Source organism: Strix aluco, chromosome Z (assembly GCF_031877795.1).
Source record: "Strix aluco isolate bStrAlu1 chromosome Z, bStrAlu1.hap1, whole genome shotgun sequence".
Taxonomy (NCBI): Eukaryota; Metazoa; Chordata; class Aves; order Strigiformes; family Strigidae; genus Strix; species Strix aluco.
In genome coordinates, this window is record NC_133971.1 from 52,113,792 (window position 1) to 52,130,232 (window position 16,441).

The window sequence follows — 16,441 nt, forward strand, 5'->3', positions numbered from 1 at the left end:
AGGGAAAGAAACAGCTTCTTTGTTCAGCTGCAGGAGCAAGCACTCCTGAGGAACACAGTTGATTAGGATTTCTTTGTAGAATATGGATTTAAAAAAAAAAAAATCTGAACAATCTCCTCCCCACCCATCCCCCAAAATAAAAATAAACATATTGAGTTTGATATTTGAGTTGGAGGGTTTTTAGGATAAATTCCTTAGATCTAGAATGGCATTTCAGAAGAGAAAGAGTCTGACATCTACTCTGAATATGCTTATAAGCACTCCTCTGTGGAGGGTGATAGAGCCACTTTCCATTTGGTGGTCTGCCAGGTAGTAAGGACAGAGAGCTGTTCCACATCCCAGACTAATGCCGTAGAGACCAGCTTATACAGCTGGTCTGTCTCTAGGTCAGTGGAAATTTAAAATTTAATTATCTACTTAAAAAAACCAAAGAACTATATGGGGATAAAGAAAGGTAAAAAAAGACATTTTCACTATGAGGAAGATCATCTGTTCTTCCCTCCCTTATTTTAGGCTGCAGTGACAGGGAGGGAATGGGAGTTACTGACAAATTTTTTATAACATTATCTTAAGAAAACCAGTATGAATGACAGAACTAGTTTTCAGATACTTAACTGAGCAAACAATTTTTTTTCCACAGCTGCTAATGCTAACCACTGTTTCAAGTAGCTAGTGTAAAGGACTACAATTTCATCTCAATTTAGACAGCAGAGCCATCTTCATTTTACACTGCAATGCAAGGATTAAATGTATCTGAAAAAATTGTGTCTTTCAAGTGTTGTAACTAGTGACAGTGCTTCAGAACACAAGAAAACTTTTCTTCTTACAGTGAATATACAGGTCACAACCCACATGCTGAAGGAAAAGAAAGTTCAGTTCAAAGTATTTTGAATTGCTATATTCATCAGATTACCGTATTTAAAAAAATAAAGATTAGTTATAAAGGAACAGTAAGTCAGTGGTATGAAAACTAGAAAGCAAGGAGATGGGCATACAAATGTTATTGAGTATTTAGAATATGTCTACCCTATACAGGAGTATATGCAGAAATACCAACAATTTCTGAGCCATATTAACTGAGGTACCAAAAGCAGCCTGGTTTTGCTGGCTGTTCACAAAAGCAGCATGATTTGTCAGTTTAGGAAGAGCACTACATTCATGCAGCTATAATGCTTGTGAAATTCTGCCTTGTTCAGTGTCATGGATCACATGGAGGCAGCTGTGTACGTATCTTCCTACTGAACAAAATCCATCTAAATTCCAGCTGAGCCTAGTGTTTTCTCTTGGATAGGTGGCCCTGAAGGCCTACATCTAGCCAATAAACACCAGATGGGATAGATCTGGGTGAAATTATTAAGTATGAATTTAGGCTTTGGGAGAGGCTGGAGAACTTGCGGTCTCATTTTAAAGTTAACTTTTCCTTCTGGGATGTTCAATATTGTAATTGTAGCAAACCCCAGAATTTTTACACTTACCTTAAAACACTGAAAACCTCCAGTCTTTCCCATGTTTTCAAGAGCTGAACAATACTTGCTTTTGTCAAACCATGTCAGCAGATGGGACTTCCTGCTGGAAGTGCTAAAATGGTAGTACTTATCAGGACACACCAGAAAAGAAGCTATGAGAACTGGAAACTGTTTCTAAAAAACTGTTTTGAAATATTTCAATTTTCAACTTTAAAAAACAAAATAAAAAATAAAAATAAAAAATTATTTATGAAGTGGATTTGATAGTTTTCCCTAACACATCCTGGAAAAGGACTTCTGTAGTAATATAAAGGCACACAAAATCTGTTGAGCAACTACCAGTCCTTGACACAAAAAGCAGTAACAGAAACACTGATGCACACAGGCACCTAGCTTGCAGTACCTTCATATTAGATGCCTCAGTTTCCAGTTTTGTTAGGTGATTTGAGTTATCCTCTAGCTCTTGCCGAAGGTTGGAGTTCTCCATCTTTAATGCCTCAACTTGTTTTAACAACTGATCATATGAAGCTGCGGCCATCCTGGGCTACCCTCAGCCCTAAAAAAAGTAAGAAAAAATAGTAAATTTAAACATTTTAGGAAAAAAAAACCAGATTTAACTATAAAACTCTTTCTTTTCCATTTACCACTCAACTTTCTAAACATTTAATTTAAATCCATTAATCTGAACTATTAATTCCTAGAACTAATGCCAGTTCAAAGACTTTTTTCAGTGGGTTTCCATTTGATACACGTGATTAAGCACATGAAAGAAGTTCATTAACAATTACATTAGTTATTAGGGAAAGCCAGAATACCTGAAAAAAAATCATAGTATCATACAAAAGCATCCTTACTATTCACATTTCAATTCTAACACTGAGAAACTCCGTAGATAGACCATATTTAATAATTTTTTGATAGACCACAAGTCAACCATATCTAAAAGATGCTGCCTACTTATTTTATGAAATGAAAGATAATAACAGATATTCAAAATTCCTAGGAACACCACACACTAAAGGAGATGTTTTTTGAAAGGCAAACAGTAAATACTGAAGAGTTTTAACAGAAAAAAAGCATCAAACGTACTAGTAATCAAGCCTTTCGTAAAAATATCCTCCAAGGCATAAAGATTAAAACAAATGTACTTAAAAAATTCCAACACAAAGAGTAGTCATATTGCACAGTAGAATAAAAAGGTAAAAGTCTATTCTTGATATCAGGATATTCCATATTATTTTGGGTAATATTTTAACACCAGTCCTAGAACACCATCACAATTATTCAACTATTACAAAGGAGAAAGAAAGAAATACCCCAATTTAAAATATAAAATTAAAATTGTTTCCTGCTTTCCAAACAAAAAGCAAAGTTGTTCATCTAACAATGTAAGTTAACTAAAACACAGCTAACCATGTTTGAAGCCCTTTACAGTTGAAGCTCTCAATTTCTTACTCATCAGTCACTCAAGAGAATAACAGGAAGCCTAGCACTCCATACCTGTACAAGTTACCCTTCCAATGTCATCGTAGGAATTTCCTAAGTATGTGGCCTGTAGCTCTAAGGAAAAAAAAAAAGCTTACAGGACAATTAAAAGCTCTTATTTAGCATTTTCTGTGTATCCTCTCACTGAGCCTTCGACCTCACTGCTTGTGTAACTCCTTATGAAATCAACTTTGCTCTTCCAGATGACTCTTAACTGAATTATCCAGCCTACTAAAAAACAGGTAAAATTATTCAAAAATATTTTAGTTGCCCAATAAAAATTTTGAAAATGGTTTTAATCTTTCTAATTTTAAACTCAACAAAACGTAAAGAAGAACATATACTATTGAAGACAGGAACAACAACGAAAGCTGTAGTGCATTTGATATGACTAATTTATTTCCTCTTCAAGAAGCAAGTCTTCATAACCCAAGCACCTGTCATCATCAAAGATGGGAAAAGGAAGAAGCCTGCCACTTATGGAATTGTGATTTCCGAGACACTATTAGTAAGCTGAAGAAAAAAAATCCCTAACAAGTTTCTTTTTAAAAATCTGGTCATGCTTTACTGGAGACCTCATTTTTAGAGAAATGAAGACAATCTGAAACATCTACTCTATTATGCAAATTCTGTGGTTTTACCATCAGGCTGTTTTCACCTAAAAGGTGGAGAGCTGTTGAACAGAGTTGAAACAAAAAAAACCCAAACCAAAACAAAACCAAAAAAGGGCAGACTATTTCTGTTCCATTTCATGTATGTTTTTATCTAATAAGTAACAGTTTCCATTCTTATTAATAAAATCAACAGCTGTAGTTCACATTTCTTTTCAGAACATACACTGCATGGTCAATTCTGCAGAGCCCATACAAAGGTAGATAGAATTGGAAAGATTTTCACATTAGTTGTCATAAATTAGATTTGCACTGTAATATTGATAGAATCTGTTGGTTTAGACTCAAGTATATCACACATTTATTCATTTACATCTAATTTACAGAAGCTGCTGTGTGCCATGTATTTGATATGTATTTTGATTCTAGCTAGAATATCTTTTTCTCCCATTATTTTAATTCATTATTAGCATGAAAGGACAGATAATGATAAAAACCACCAACTTTTTCTATTTTCTGTCCACATCAAGGAATTCTCACTCATTAATTTGGAACTTAAAACAATTAGTCACATTAACAAGGCACATACACACAATGAAGAAAATTGAGAACACTAAATGAGAGAAGGAGCTACAGTAGAAAGACAGCAACTGCATAGCTGGATTTTAAATGCAAAATAAGCTTAAATGTACTTACGTTAAATGAGTAAGAATCCAGTTTCTGAAGGGGAGGTTTGGTTTGTCTTCTCCCCCTCCTAAGGTCCTAAGCTTCCTTTTCTGTATTTTATTTTCATAACATGGAAGCAGGACGTCACCACTACAAGACAGTATTCTGCCTCACACTAAGAATCACTTCCTGATTTATTCAAATGTCAAACTTTACTCTGTGGGTTTTCAGATAAGCTGAATACCACAAACTGGGAAATCCAAAACATCTTAATTTCCTTGTCAAATGGATGCCCAAATGGGCAATAAATGACACTGCCACAGGCAGAAAATCACTCCTGTCAGTTTGGCATACAGCAGGAGCCATGCTGCCCAACTGCAGCTCTGCTAGCTGCTGAGGTGCTTGCCGGAAAGGCACCTGCACCATCACGAATCGCAGCAATGCCTGGCAGCTGCTCTCCACTACCAGGGCATTCACACTGGCACCTCAGAACATGGCAAGAATTTTACAGAGAATCTCCTGGAGTGGGGGGTGGAGGGGGGAAGCATATATTTTATCTTTTGGAAGCACGGTGAGGCTTGGACAAAGGGTGTTTGCAGTCAGTATACCCACACTGAAAACTGGACTGAAGGCAGCCAGTCTCACGTTACCAACATGCTGCGAGCCACCTAGGCATCTCCTTCCAGCCATATACCTGGCTGAGGCATCTGGACTTCTTGGGGGCACACAGATGCATACCTATCTCTTTCCCTCATCTGTAAAGGAAGGACTACCATGTATTTGAGAACAACAGTAAACTACTTTTTAGAAATAATGGGCCTCACCTACCCCAACTGCACCATGGTGTTTGATACAGTGCCACATGCAAAACCAGCCACAGTCAAAATAAAGACAAGCAGAAAAACTCTACGTGAGTAATGAGTAGCTCAAAGATAAGATGACACTGGGCAGTGCTGATGGGCAAATTGTGGGGCTGGAGGCAGGCTGTTAGCAAAGTCCCCCGAAACCAGTCTGCAACATGTATTTTTAAATGTTTCATTATTGGCCTTGGCACAAGAAGTGGCATCAAAACTTACTCCCACAAATTTGAGAGGCTTCACAAGGTCAGATTACTACATGTAATACACAAGGAATTTGATGAACTGAGAAATGGAGCAGTAGAAACAGGGTGGAAATAAATAACGCAACAATGTAAGGTCAATCACGTAGGAATCTTGTCACCTGGAAGCAGTGAGTGGGGAGTAGCAACTTGAGCCTCTGGGCAGCCAGCCTGCAAGGCACCCAGGCATTAACACAAGACTGGCACAAGGAAGAAAACATGATCCCCAGAGTAATCAAGTCATTTTACAAAGACATGGGTAAAAAAAGTGCATTTAAGTGGGTGCAGAGAAAGACACTAAGTGATGAGGAGCCTAGAGGGTCTCTCATATGAGAAGAGACTAGACAAGCAAGCCTTTGCTGTTTCAGGCTGGAACAACACAGCTACACTTAGTTATTAGGGAGGGGAAAACGCTCAAGAGGGAGAAAAATATTTATGTTAAAACAGAACACTGACACAGAACAAAGGGGCATAAATTGGTCATTTATCAACACAGGCTGGCAACATCCATTAATAAATTCAGCCATATCCTTGCCTAGCTCACTGCACAGGAAGGAACTGGACTTAGAGGTTCAGAAATACAATCTTGTCTTTCTAAACTTCAATACAGTAGAATACTGTACTTATTTTCATATCTCCAAGATATTTGTATCTTTTTCTCCTGAAATAATGAAATGCCAAAGCATTTCACAAAAGACCCATTATTTAAAACGGGGGAAACAGACACAGGTAATGCATGACCACAAAGCAGCTTACATTTCTGATGCTGATGCTGAACACTGTGACACATCTCAGGCACTTAGTTTGCAGAGTGAAATCACAAGGCTCTATTACACACAAGCTGTTCCGTGCATATTGAGCTAACACCCTCAAAATTAAAATACACCTCTCTTCTGGAAATAGGTTTTTACCAATGTCCTCAAACTAGACACATCAGATCAGAGTTCAGGTCCCAAAACTAATCCTTGGATTTAGGCTCTAAATTATCTGAGTACATAACAGTGACTTAAAAAAAACTTTAAACACAGAACTGATGGCATCAGTGGAAACTGACTGTATTGCTACATCACCTTCTTGTAGTTTCTCAGTGGTCAAAACACTGGCCTTGGGGAAAGAGTCAAACTCTGGACCCTCTTGGCGAGAGACAGGGTTCACATATTACCTCATTCACAGAAGAAGTAACCAGTAACCAGTCCAAAGGAAAGAAAGGAATAGTTCACACACGGCCCACTAGCCTGAAGCTGTACCACTGCACATGCACACACAAACATATTCAAGATTATTGAGGCCTGTATCAGCTGAATCAAGAAAAAATTACTCTTCTCTCCCTGCCCATGTGCCCCCCACCCCCTCCCCCGGAAACCACTACAGTGAGGGAGAGCGGAGGGGAAGAGAAAAAGAAGAACTCTGGCCTCCTACACCTATTTCACATTTTACCCAGCCCAAGGGAAAATGCATGCCACGTGCAACGCAATCCACCTTTGCAAGTTCACTATTATGCTTCAATCAAGCTTCCTTCTGCACTCTAACCGTGTTTCTTCTTTGCAGAGTGATCATCATTCAAAGGAGCGATAGAGATAGCCCTCTCCCTAGATTTACTCCAAGAAATAACCCTCTTGGAATACAGAAACTTTAAATCCCTCATTGTAAGAAGCACCTAAAATTTAGGTATCCTACTCCCTGACCCATATTTCTCATCATTAAGAGGTTTCCTCTCCATCTCCTAGCAAAGTAAGATGAAATTATGACAAGAAATTTCATGCTTTACTGAATCAGCACTTTGCATGAATACACACATCAAAGAAGAATTTCAAGCTGCATATAACTTTCATACACTAAAATCAAAATTAATGAGAAGCTTAAATTTATACAAACATACTTTTAAGATTCAGATATACGTTTTTCTATATTAAGAAAACCATACCAGTAACAAGTGCCCAGAAATCAGGAATTTAGATGCAATCTTTTCAGTCTCAAATCCCAAGAGATAGGAAAAAACCACGATATTCTCTGAAAACTTACAATTTTTTATTGATCAGAGCCTTTTCCTTTGAAATCAATAAGCATACATACTCAACATGCCCTAAAGAGGTTTTACAACCAGGGGATCAGGCCTAGTCAGCATGGGTTTATGAAAGGCAAGTCCTGCCTGAAAAACCTGATCTCCTTCTATGACAAAACGACCTATTGGACAAGGGAAAAGCTGTGGATATTATCTACCTGGATTTTTGAAAAGCATTCGACACAGTTCCCCATAGAATTCTCATAGAAAAACTGGCTGCCCGTAGCCTGGATGAGCGAACGGTCTGCTGGGTCAAGCACTGGCTGGATGGACGGTCCCAGAGAGTGGTGGTCAATGGAGCTAAATCCAGCTGGCAGCCGGTCACAAGTGGTGTTCCTCAGGGCTCAGTGTTGGGACCATTTCTGTTTAACATCTTTATTGATGATCTTGCTATGGACATAGAGTGTATCATCAGTAAATTCACAGATGACACCAAGTTAAGCGGGAGTGTTGATCTGCATGAGGATAGGGAGGCTCTACAGAGAGACTTGGATAGATTGGATCGGTGGGCCAACGACAACGGGATGAGCTTCAACAAGGCCAAGTGCCAGGTCCTGCACTTGGGCCACAACAACCCCGTGCATCGCTACAGGCTTGGGGAGGTGTGGCTGGAGAGCTGTCTGGAAGAGAAGGATCTGGGGGTTCTCATTGACAAGCAGCTGAACATGAGCCAGCAGTGTGCCCAGGTGGTCAAGAAAGCCAACGGCATCCTGGCTTGGATTAGAAATAGTGTGACCAGCAGAAGTAGGGAGGTGATAGTCCCCCTGTACTCTGCACTGGTGAGGCCACACCTGGAGTATTGTGTCCAGTTTTGGGCACCTCAACACCAGAGAGATATCGAGGTGCTGGAGCGAGTGCAGAGGAGGGCAACGAAGCTGGTGAAGGGCCTGAAGAACAAATCCTGTGAGGAGCAATTGAAGGAGCTGGGACTGTTCCATTTGAGGAAGAGAAGGCTGAGGGGAGACCTCATCACTCTCTACACCTACCTGAAAGGACATTGTAGAGAGGTTGGTGCTGGTCTCTTCTCACAGGTAATTAGCGATGGAACAAGAGGGAATGGCTTTAAACTGCAACAGGGGAGGTTTGGACTGGACATTAGGAAAAAAATTTTCACAGAAAGAGTGGTCAGACAGTGGAATAGACTGCCCAGGGAGGTGGTGGAGTCACCATCCCTGGATGTGTTTAAGGGTCATTTGGATGAGATGTTGGGGGATATGGTGTAGGGGAGAAACTTTGTAGTGTAGGACTCGATGATCCCAAGGGTCTTTTCCAACCTGACTGATTCTGTGATACTTAAGAACCCAACAATTTGTGATATTATATCTCCTTATGAAAATATTTCAGATTCCCATTACAATTTTTTCATCCGTAAAAGCTATTACTGTTACCACAGCATCCTATTTTTATAAAGCAACTTTTCTGTAACAAATTAGTCTTAGCTTTTTCATAACAGAGGCTAAGAATAATCTAAGATATAAAACCATATCGTGTTTTTTTAACCATAGAGACAGACACCTGGCACTGTGTAATAACTGCAACCTATTTGTTTCAGTTTTAGAAATTTTCATTGCAGATTATTCTGGCACCCACTGTAATTGCCTGAGGGTGATTTTTTTTGTTATCAAAGAAGTTGTACAGCTACTTCAGATGCCAGAATCAGTGAAAAAAAGGCAAAATTACTTTCTAAACTAATAAGGCACAATACAAAAAACACTGATGTCAACAAAGGCAACTCAAACAAGTTCATGTAATTGATGAAATTTGTTGAGAGCAGTAAATCAGATGCTGAACTCTCTAATAAGCAAACAGAATTCAGCCTTCTACTACCACCACCAGTAAGCAGATGTGCTCCTGTGCTCTGTAACTGAACATTTTTCACAATGTATTTTACCTTCTTAATGTAACAACTTGTAATCACTGTATCTAAAGTTCATGAACATATCATAAGCAATCCCAGAGGTTCCTGGAATGTGTTGATGACAACTTCCTTCTCCAAGTGATAGAGGAGCCAATGAGGAGTGGTGCTATACTGGACCTTTTTCTCACCAACACGGAAGGGCTGGTGAAGTGTGTGACGCTCAAGGGCAGCCTTGGCTGCAGTGACCATCAAATGGTGGAGTTCCAATATCCTCTAAGACAGCAAGGGGTTGCACAGCATGTTCACTGCCCTGGACTTCAGGAGAGCAGACTCTGGCCTCTTCAGGGATCTGTCTGGCAAAGTAGCATGGGATAAAGCTCTGGAGGGAAGACAGGGCCAAGAAAGCTGGTTGTTATCCAAGGATCACCTTCTCCAAGCTCAGGAGCAATGCATCCTGACAAAGAAGTCAGGTAAGAACACCAGAAGGCCTGCATGGATGATCAAGGAGTTCCTGGGAAAGCCTACAGAGGGTGGAAAAAAGGACAGGTAGCCTGGGAGGAATACTGAAACAGTTCAGGTAGCCAAGGATCAGGTTAAGAAGGCTAAAGCCCTAATAGAATGAAATCTGGCCAGGGACATCAATGGCAACAAAAAAAGCTTCTGTACATATGTTAGTGATAAAAGGAAGACTAGGGAAAATGTGGGCCCTCTCCAGAAGGAACTGGGAGATATGGTTACCTGGGATATGGAGATGGCTGAGGTATTCAATGACTTTTTTGCTTCAGTCTTCACCATCAAGCGCTCCAGCCACACCACCCAAGACGCAGAAGGCAAAGGAGGGGACTGGGAGAATGAAGAACCACCCACTGTAGGAGAAGGTCAGGTTCAAGACCATCTAAGGAACCTGAAAGTGCACAAGTCCATGGACCTGATGAGATGCATCTGTGGGTCCTGAGAGAACTGGCCAATGAAGTGGCTAAGCCACTATCCATCATATTTGAGAAGTTGTGGCAGTCTGGTGAAGACCCTGCTGACTGGAAAAGGGGTAACACAGCCCCCATATTTAAAAGGGGAAAAAAGGAAGATCCAGTGAACTACAGGCCAGCCAGTCTTACTTCTGTGCCCAGCAAGATCATGGAGCGGATCCTCCTGGAAACTATGCTAATGCACATGGAAAATAAGGTGACTGGTGACAGCCAACATGGCTTCATGAAGGGCAAACCATGACTGACAAATCTGATGGCCTTCTGTGATGGGGTTACAGTGCTGGTGGCTAAGGGAAGAGCAACTGACATCATCTACCTGGACTTGTGCAAAGTTTTTGACACTGTGCCACACGACACCCTTTTCTCTAAATTGGAAACACATGGATTTAATAGACGGACCACTCAGTGGATAAGGAATTGGTTGGATGGTTGCAAAGATCTGCAGTCAACAGCTCGATTTCCAAGTGGAGAGCACTGATGAGCGGTGTTCCTCAAGGGTCCGTGTTGGGACCAGTGCAGTTTAACATCTTTGTTGGAGACATGGACAGTGGGATTGAGTGCACCCTCAGCAAGTTTGCTGACAACACCTAGTTGTGTGGTGGCGTCCACATGCTGGAGGGAAGGGATGCCATCCAGAGGGACCTGGACAGTCTTGAGACGTGGGCCCATGCAAACCTCATGAAGTTCAACAAGGCCAAGTGCAAGGTCCGGCACACAGGTCAAGGCAATCCCAAGCACAAACACGGGCTCGGTGACGAGTGGACTGAGAGCAGGCCTGAGGAGAAGGACTTGGGGATATTAGTGGATGGGAAACTTACCGTGAGCCAGCAATATGTGCTCTCAGCCCAGAAAGCCAACCGTACCCTGGGCTGCATCAAGAGAAGTGTGGCCAGCAGGTCGAGGGAGGTGATTCTCCCCCTCTACTCCACTCTCAACCCACCTGGGGTACTGTGTTCAGCTCTGAGGCCCCTAAAATAAGAAGGACATGGACCTGCTTGAGTGGGTCCAGAGGAAGGCCACGAAGATGACTAGGGAGCTGGAGCACTGCCCTTATAAGGACAGGCTGAGAGAGTTGGGGGTGTTCAGCCTGGAGAAGGCTCCAGGGAGACCTTATAGTAGTCTTCCAGTACTTAAAGAGGGCCTGCAGGAAAGATTGGGGAGTGTAGCGGTAGGACAAGGGGTAACAGTTTTAAACTGAAAGACGGTAGACTTAGATTAGCTATAAGGAAGAAATTTTTTACTGTGAGGGTGGTGAGACACCAGAACACATTGCCCAGAGAGGTGGTAGACACTCCCTGAAAGTGTTTCAAGGCCAGGCTGGATGGGGCTTTGAACAACCTGGTCTACTGACAGGGGCAGGATCTAGTGGCAGTGTCCAAGGCAGGGGAGTTGAAACTAGATAATCTTGAAGGTCCCTTCCAACCCAAACCATTATATGATCTAGATTATAACTTAGTAAGGCTGGAAAGGACCATCAACTCTGATTTCTTTCTACACCCACAAATTTCACCCAACCCTTCAGTGCTGAGCCTGATATCTTGTCCCTATTATTCTTTACCATTCTGTCAATTTTTTCATTCATTTCCATGTGACTAATGGGGAATTGTTTCTTCAAGGGCATATCACACTGAATTCAGGGAAAAAATGAGATTTTTCTAACTAGTTTAAATACATTTAAAGATTGATTTTTTTTTAAGCACTAGGTCTGGGGGTTCTGACTTGGAAGTGGTTAGTGCTAATGTTGGGACGGCTGGGAGGGCTGCACTGGTGCCTGCCCCCAGCTGTCTGCCCTACCCATCTCCACAAGGTTCCCACCCAGGGAAGAGGGAAGGGCTCAGCTGCTCAAGTGGCAGCTGCCTAAACCACTGCAGATTACTGCCTGACTGCCAAGGTAATCTGACATAGGTGCCAGTTTAACTTATGCTGGGCCACTAACCACAACGGTTCAGCAGCTGTTACATGGCTGTTTCTGAAACAGGGGCAAGGATGACACACAGGGGCAAAAAATCTAGTACAGCTGTTCTAAGCTAAGCCAGTCTGACTTACTAACTTCAGCCTTAAATGGACCATGTTCATGCAGTTACCTTTTCAAGAGAATACAGTGAGGGGTTTTTTGGCCATTCTTATTTTGAACATATCAAACCATGACAATTTGCATTAGTTCAATTTCTCTTTTGACTGAATCCTGTACTGGATTTTCCATTATTTTGCCTGAAACTTGTCCTCAGGTTAAATGGTTTATATGCAAACATCCTTCTGCTTGTTCTTTTTCAACTCCAGTGAAATATCAGCACTCTAAATTCTGTGTTTAAGAACTTATTAAAAATGAGTATCAGTGGGCCAGGGATTTGTCTTATCCATTTCAGCTTGGGGCAAGCCTTCCAGGCTTGCTGATTTAAAAATGTTTATTGTTCACAGGCATTGTTTAATATTCTCCTATCCTACTCACCAAAAAATATTCCATTGGCCATAGACTGTAAAAGCCCATTACCCTGATTCTTTCCAGACAGAGCAGAAAAATTGTATTTCTGCCATCTCATCACACTGAACAACTATGTTATTTCCACCTGGTGATAACCCTATGCTTTATTGAAATGGCTTTTGTTGCCAGCATATTTAATCCTCCTATTCCTACCTGCATTTAAGAACAAACCCCCCAAACTTCTTGTCAGTAGCAGGTAGAAGGCAGGCTATTTTGTTTGGGTTTTCCTCATCTGGGCTATGTGGGCACAAAATATAACAAGGAGTCTGAAAGTGCTGTAAAGGTTTGGGTGTGGTTAAAGAGAATTAAGAAAATACTCAGTAAAGAATGAGAATTGCCCATGAGTGGAACAGCAGATCTGGTACCTTCCATGTTCTCATTCATTCTGCTTTAGCATGGTCAGGTCAGAGTGTTGCAGGAAGGAGTAGAAAACAGCCATCATAGAAAACTGCTCTTCACCAGCTTGTTTTAGCAACAAGGGCTTTGATATCAGAAAGTGAATTGCAAGTTATGTAACACTACTTCTAATAAATTTGAAAAAGCTGACATTGAAAAAAATTAACATTATACCAAATTGTAATCTCTAGATTAGGTACCCTCTGAATTCCTCTTTTTTTCAGCTGTGTAGAAAAAAAACAATGGCCAGATGAAAAGCCATTACTATTATCAGTTATCCTAATACAATGTGTACAATGGTTAGTCCCTTTAAAAGGAGGCCACACAATTTTCTCTAAACCTCAGCGGCATCTAGATGATATCCTTCTTAGGTTTTTTATTCACTTCTGCATGAAGGTTACCTTTGTGGACAAGAGACTACACACTGAAGTGTTACTATACCTGACCTTCCTAAATCCTTCTGCTTGGGGGGGGTAGGGTAGAGAGGTCTTCTTAGTTTTTTTCTTCCATAAATGAATTCGTAACTTGGCAAAAGCTTCCAATTCATTGTTCTATTTTGGGATACTTCCTCAAGTTCAATACTTGGCCTGTACTCACCAACCATAAGCAGAAGTTCTTCCTAACCAAAACATAACCTGGCTGATGAAATAATGAATGATCCATGTTCTCCGCATTCCTTAAAAGACCAGGAGGAGAAGGAAAGAGAAGATGATGGTCTGAACTCTTGGCTTGCATTACTCATTACAGATCAAGTACAGTGGGGGTCAAGTGTGTGCGTGTGTGACAAATAGAAATGAGCCCATGTTTAGAATTTTACTAAAGAATGCTAACAATCCAAAAACCATTCCTATTAAATACAAAAAAAAAGTGAAATCAAGAAGTCATACATTTCAGACTATGAACAGTCAAGTTTAGCTTTTATTACACTGCCAAGAAAAGAGCCCCACTTCTTCCTTTATAATTCTGGGTTGGGAAGTTCCTTAGCTAGTTAGTCATGCTGCATTCAGAATACGACTGTGAAAATACGAAACATGATTTGCATTTAAATACTATATTGAACACAAAGCAGTCCAGACATCATTTGAATCATAACTTATATCGGACCAGGAATGATTCACAAGCCTGAACACTCATTCTTCATGATCATCTTAGCTATTCATGGCTAATTATGTATGCCCTCACTGCGTATGACTTGCTCCTGTTTACTTTTATACTTCTCATAATCTTTCAAGGATTCAATTCTAGAAAGTTTAAGCTATTAAAAAGTCCAAGACAAGTCTTTATTTTCCTATTTTAACTGAAAATGCAAATTAAGCCCAAAACCATTAACATGAAATAAATCAGCTTCAATCTAAAAAAAAAAAAATTATTTTATAATAAATATTTCTGTATATAGGGTGACCTATCAGGGTCATCTTCAGGGTTTCCTTCAGCACTTATAGGGAGTAGAAGACCACTGTTTTGCAGGAACTGTATCAGCATCTGTTCACAAAGGTCCTGCAAGAATTTTGGAAAAGCACCAGTGGAGACCTGGTCTTCACTGACAATGACTTATTGTCACAGCATATCATTAGTAGTATGGCCTATTTTAAATAGGATTTCATTACATCGATGAAAACATAATTAATCACATTTCATCAACATTTTACCAACTGAATTAAGACATACTGAAATCCAACATAAGAATTTAGAGACCAAAGGAACCAATTTTAGCTATAGGCATTTTCAACTTACACTGTGCTGATGATACATTAATAATGTACTATGACAACACATATCAGAACATTTATCATAACCAACTATTTTGTACAAATATTTTGGCAAGTATCATGATAGCATTTGAGGGATGATGTTTAGGAAAGTCTGCATTCATAATTAATTTAAAGTATTATATTTAAAAGTGATCTTGTATTCAAGCTGCCATTTTAAAGTGTGACTACAGCTTCTTACTGTACAAGTGGAACTACTCCACTTGTTACACAAAACAATACTGTTTCTTGTTAAGACTTAAAAAGGTACAGGAAGAAGCATCACCATAATAATCATAATCACTACTGTGCTTTTGTCACCTTCTTTCCTTCCAGAAAAAAGTAGTGAAAGCAGCTCTGCATCTGTTGTATCTTCTAATATTTAAGCGACTGTAACGAACATTCAAAACATTACAGGGAAAACATCTAGTATCACCAATTTACCTTTTGAAACGAATTACTCCGAATGGTAAGTCCTTAACTGATGCTTTAAAATTCAAGATCATCCAAAGCCTCTCTTATTGATAGACAGGAAATATGTGATTCTAAAAATAATGGTATGTATAGAAAATGTCTGGAGGGAATGCTTACCATAAAGTAGAAATTTAAACTCAGTAAATTAGACTTGTTCCCATCAAGCTTTTTTTGTGCATCATTATATTTAACAGAACTGAGAAAGAGAAAAAATTTTACCAGTTACTTTGAGTCTCCTTAAAAATACAGAAGAGTCTGGTTCCAGGAAACTACTTTCAATACATACATTTACATGTATTTTCAAAGAACTGTAATTTCGAAAAAATAGATTTATGACTATTAACTGCTTTAGCAGTAACAGAAAAATCAACTAAACAGTAAAAAGAAAGTAGAAAGAACATTAAGGAGCACTTTCAACACAACAAACAGCACGGGGAAAGTATTTAAAATCAGAAATTGATCTATATTTTATTATTCATGTATGCGTAGTAATTTACTGAAAAGACTTCTATGCAAACTAAGAAGCTGTATGTTTCTTCCTACGCCTTTAAAAGGCATTTGTCATTGTATGACTATCCAAATCAAGTCAAAACCGGGCTCCATGGTCCCCTGAAGAAAACCATATCAAATGAAAAATGCTCCTTAGAGCCCATAGCCAGGGTCCTCCATGTAAGTCAACGGGAAGAATTTTAAATCTTGACCCAAACAACGAATAGGATGCAGTAATCTGGCAGCATATGTGTCTTCCAAAAAATCGCTACACATTTTTGCAAAAGCAAGGAGCGTTCTGCCGGCAATGACCTAATTACTAGAATAAAAGCTGCGTATCTGACAAAGGGAAAGAAAGGACCCACTGCTTCATACATAATTTATTAAGATTTCCCACAGCATTCAGGTTAAGTCGCGGACCCAAGCACCTCTTTGTGATGTTAAATAAATTTGCAAGAAGTCAGTGGATCCCAGGGCGCGCTGAACGCGCAGCGCTCCCCCCAGAGCGCTCCTCGCCAGGCCCGCTCGGCGCAGCTCGACGCCGGCCGCCCACCCGCGCCCGTCCGGCCTCCCGACCTCCCGCGGCTCGCCCTTGCCGGTGAGGGGGACGTGCTGCGGC

The 16,441-nt window shown here is 40.3% G+C and overlaps 1 protein-coding gene across 7 annotated transcripts in view; it reads right to left on the bottom strand.

Moving 5' to 3' along the window:
* Positions 1-16,441, bottom strand: part of APC (APC regulator of WNT signaling pathway) — a 105,106-nt gene that overhangs the window by 66,470 nt on the left and 22,195 nt on the right. For 4 of the 7 annotated variants that reach the window (XM_074813402.1, XM_074813397.1, XM_074813400.1 and 1 more), the window contains exon 2: positions 1,870-2,022. The exons of 2 other annotated variants lie outside the window; for them this stretch is intronic. In XM_074813402.1, the coding sequence (XP_074669503.1) occupies positions 1,870-2,004 (135 nt within the window). In that variant the 5' untranslated portion in view covers positions 2,005-2,022. Of the gene's footprint in view, positions 1-1,475; positions 1,579-1,869; positions 2,023-16,441 lie in introns of those variants that run through there. One more of the 7 variants, XM_074813403.1, reaches the window with a different exon arrangement.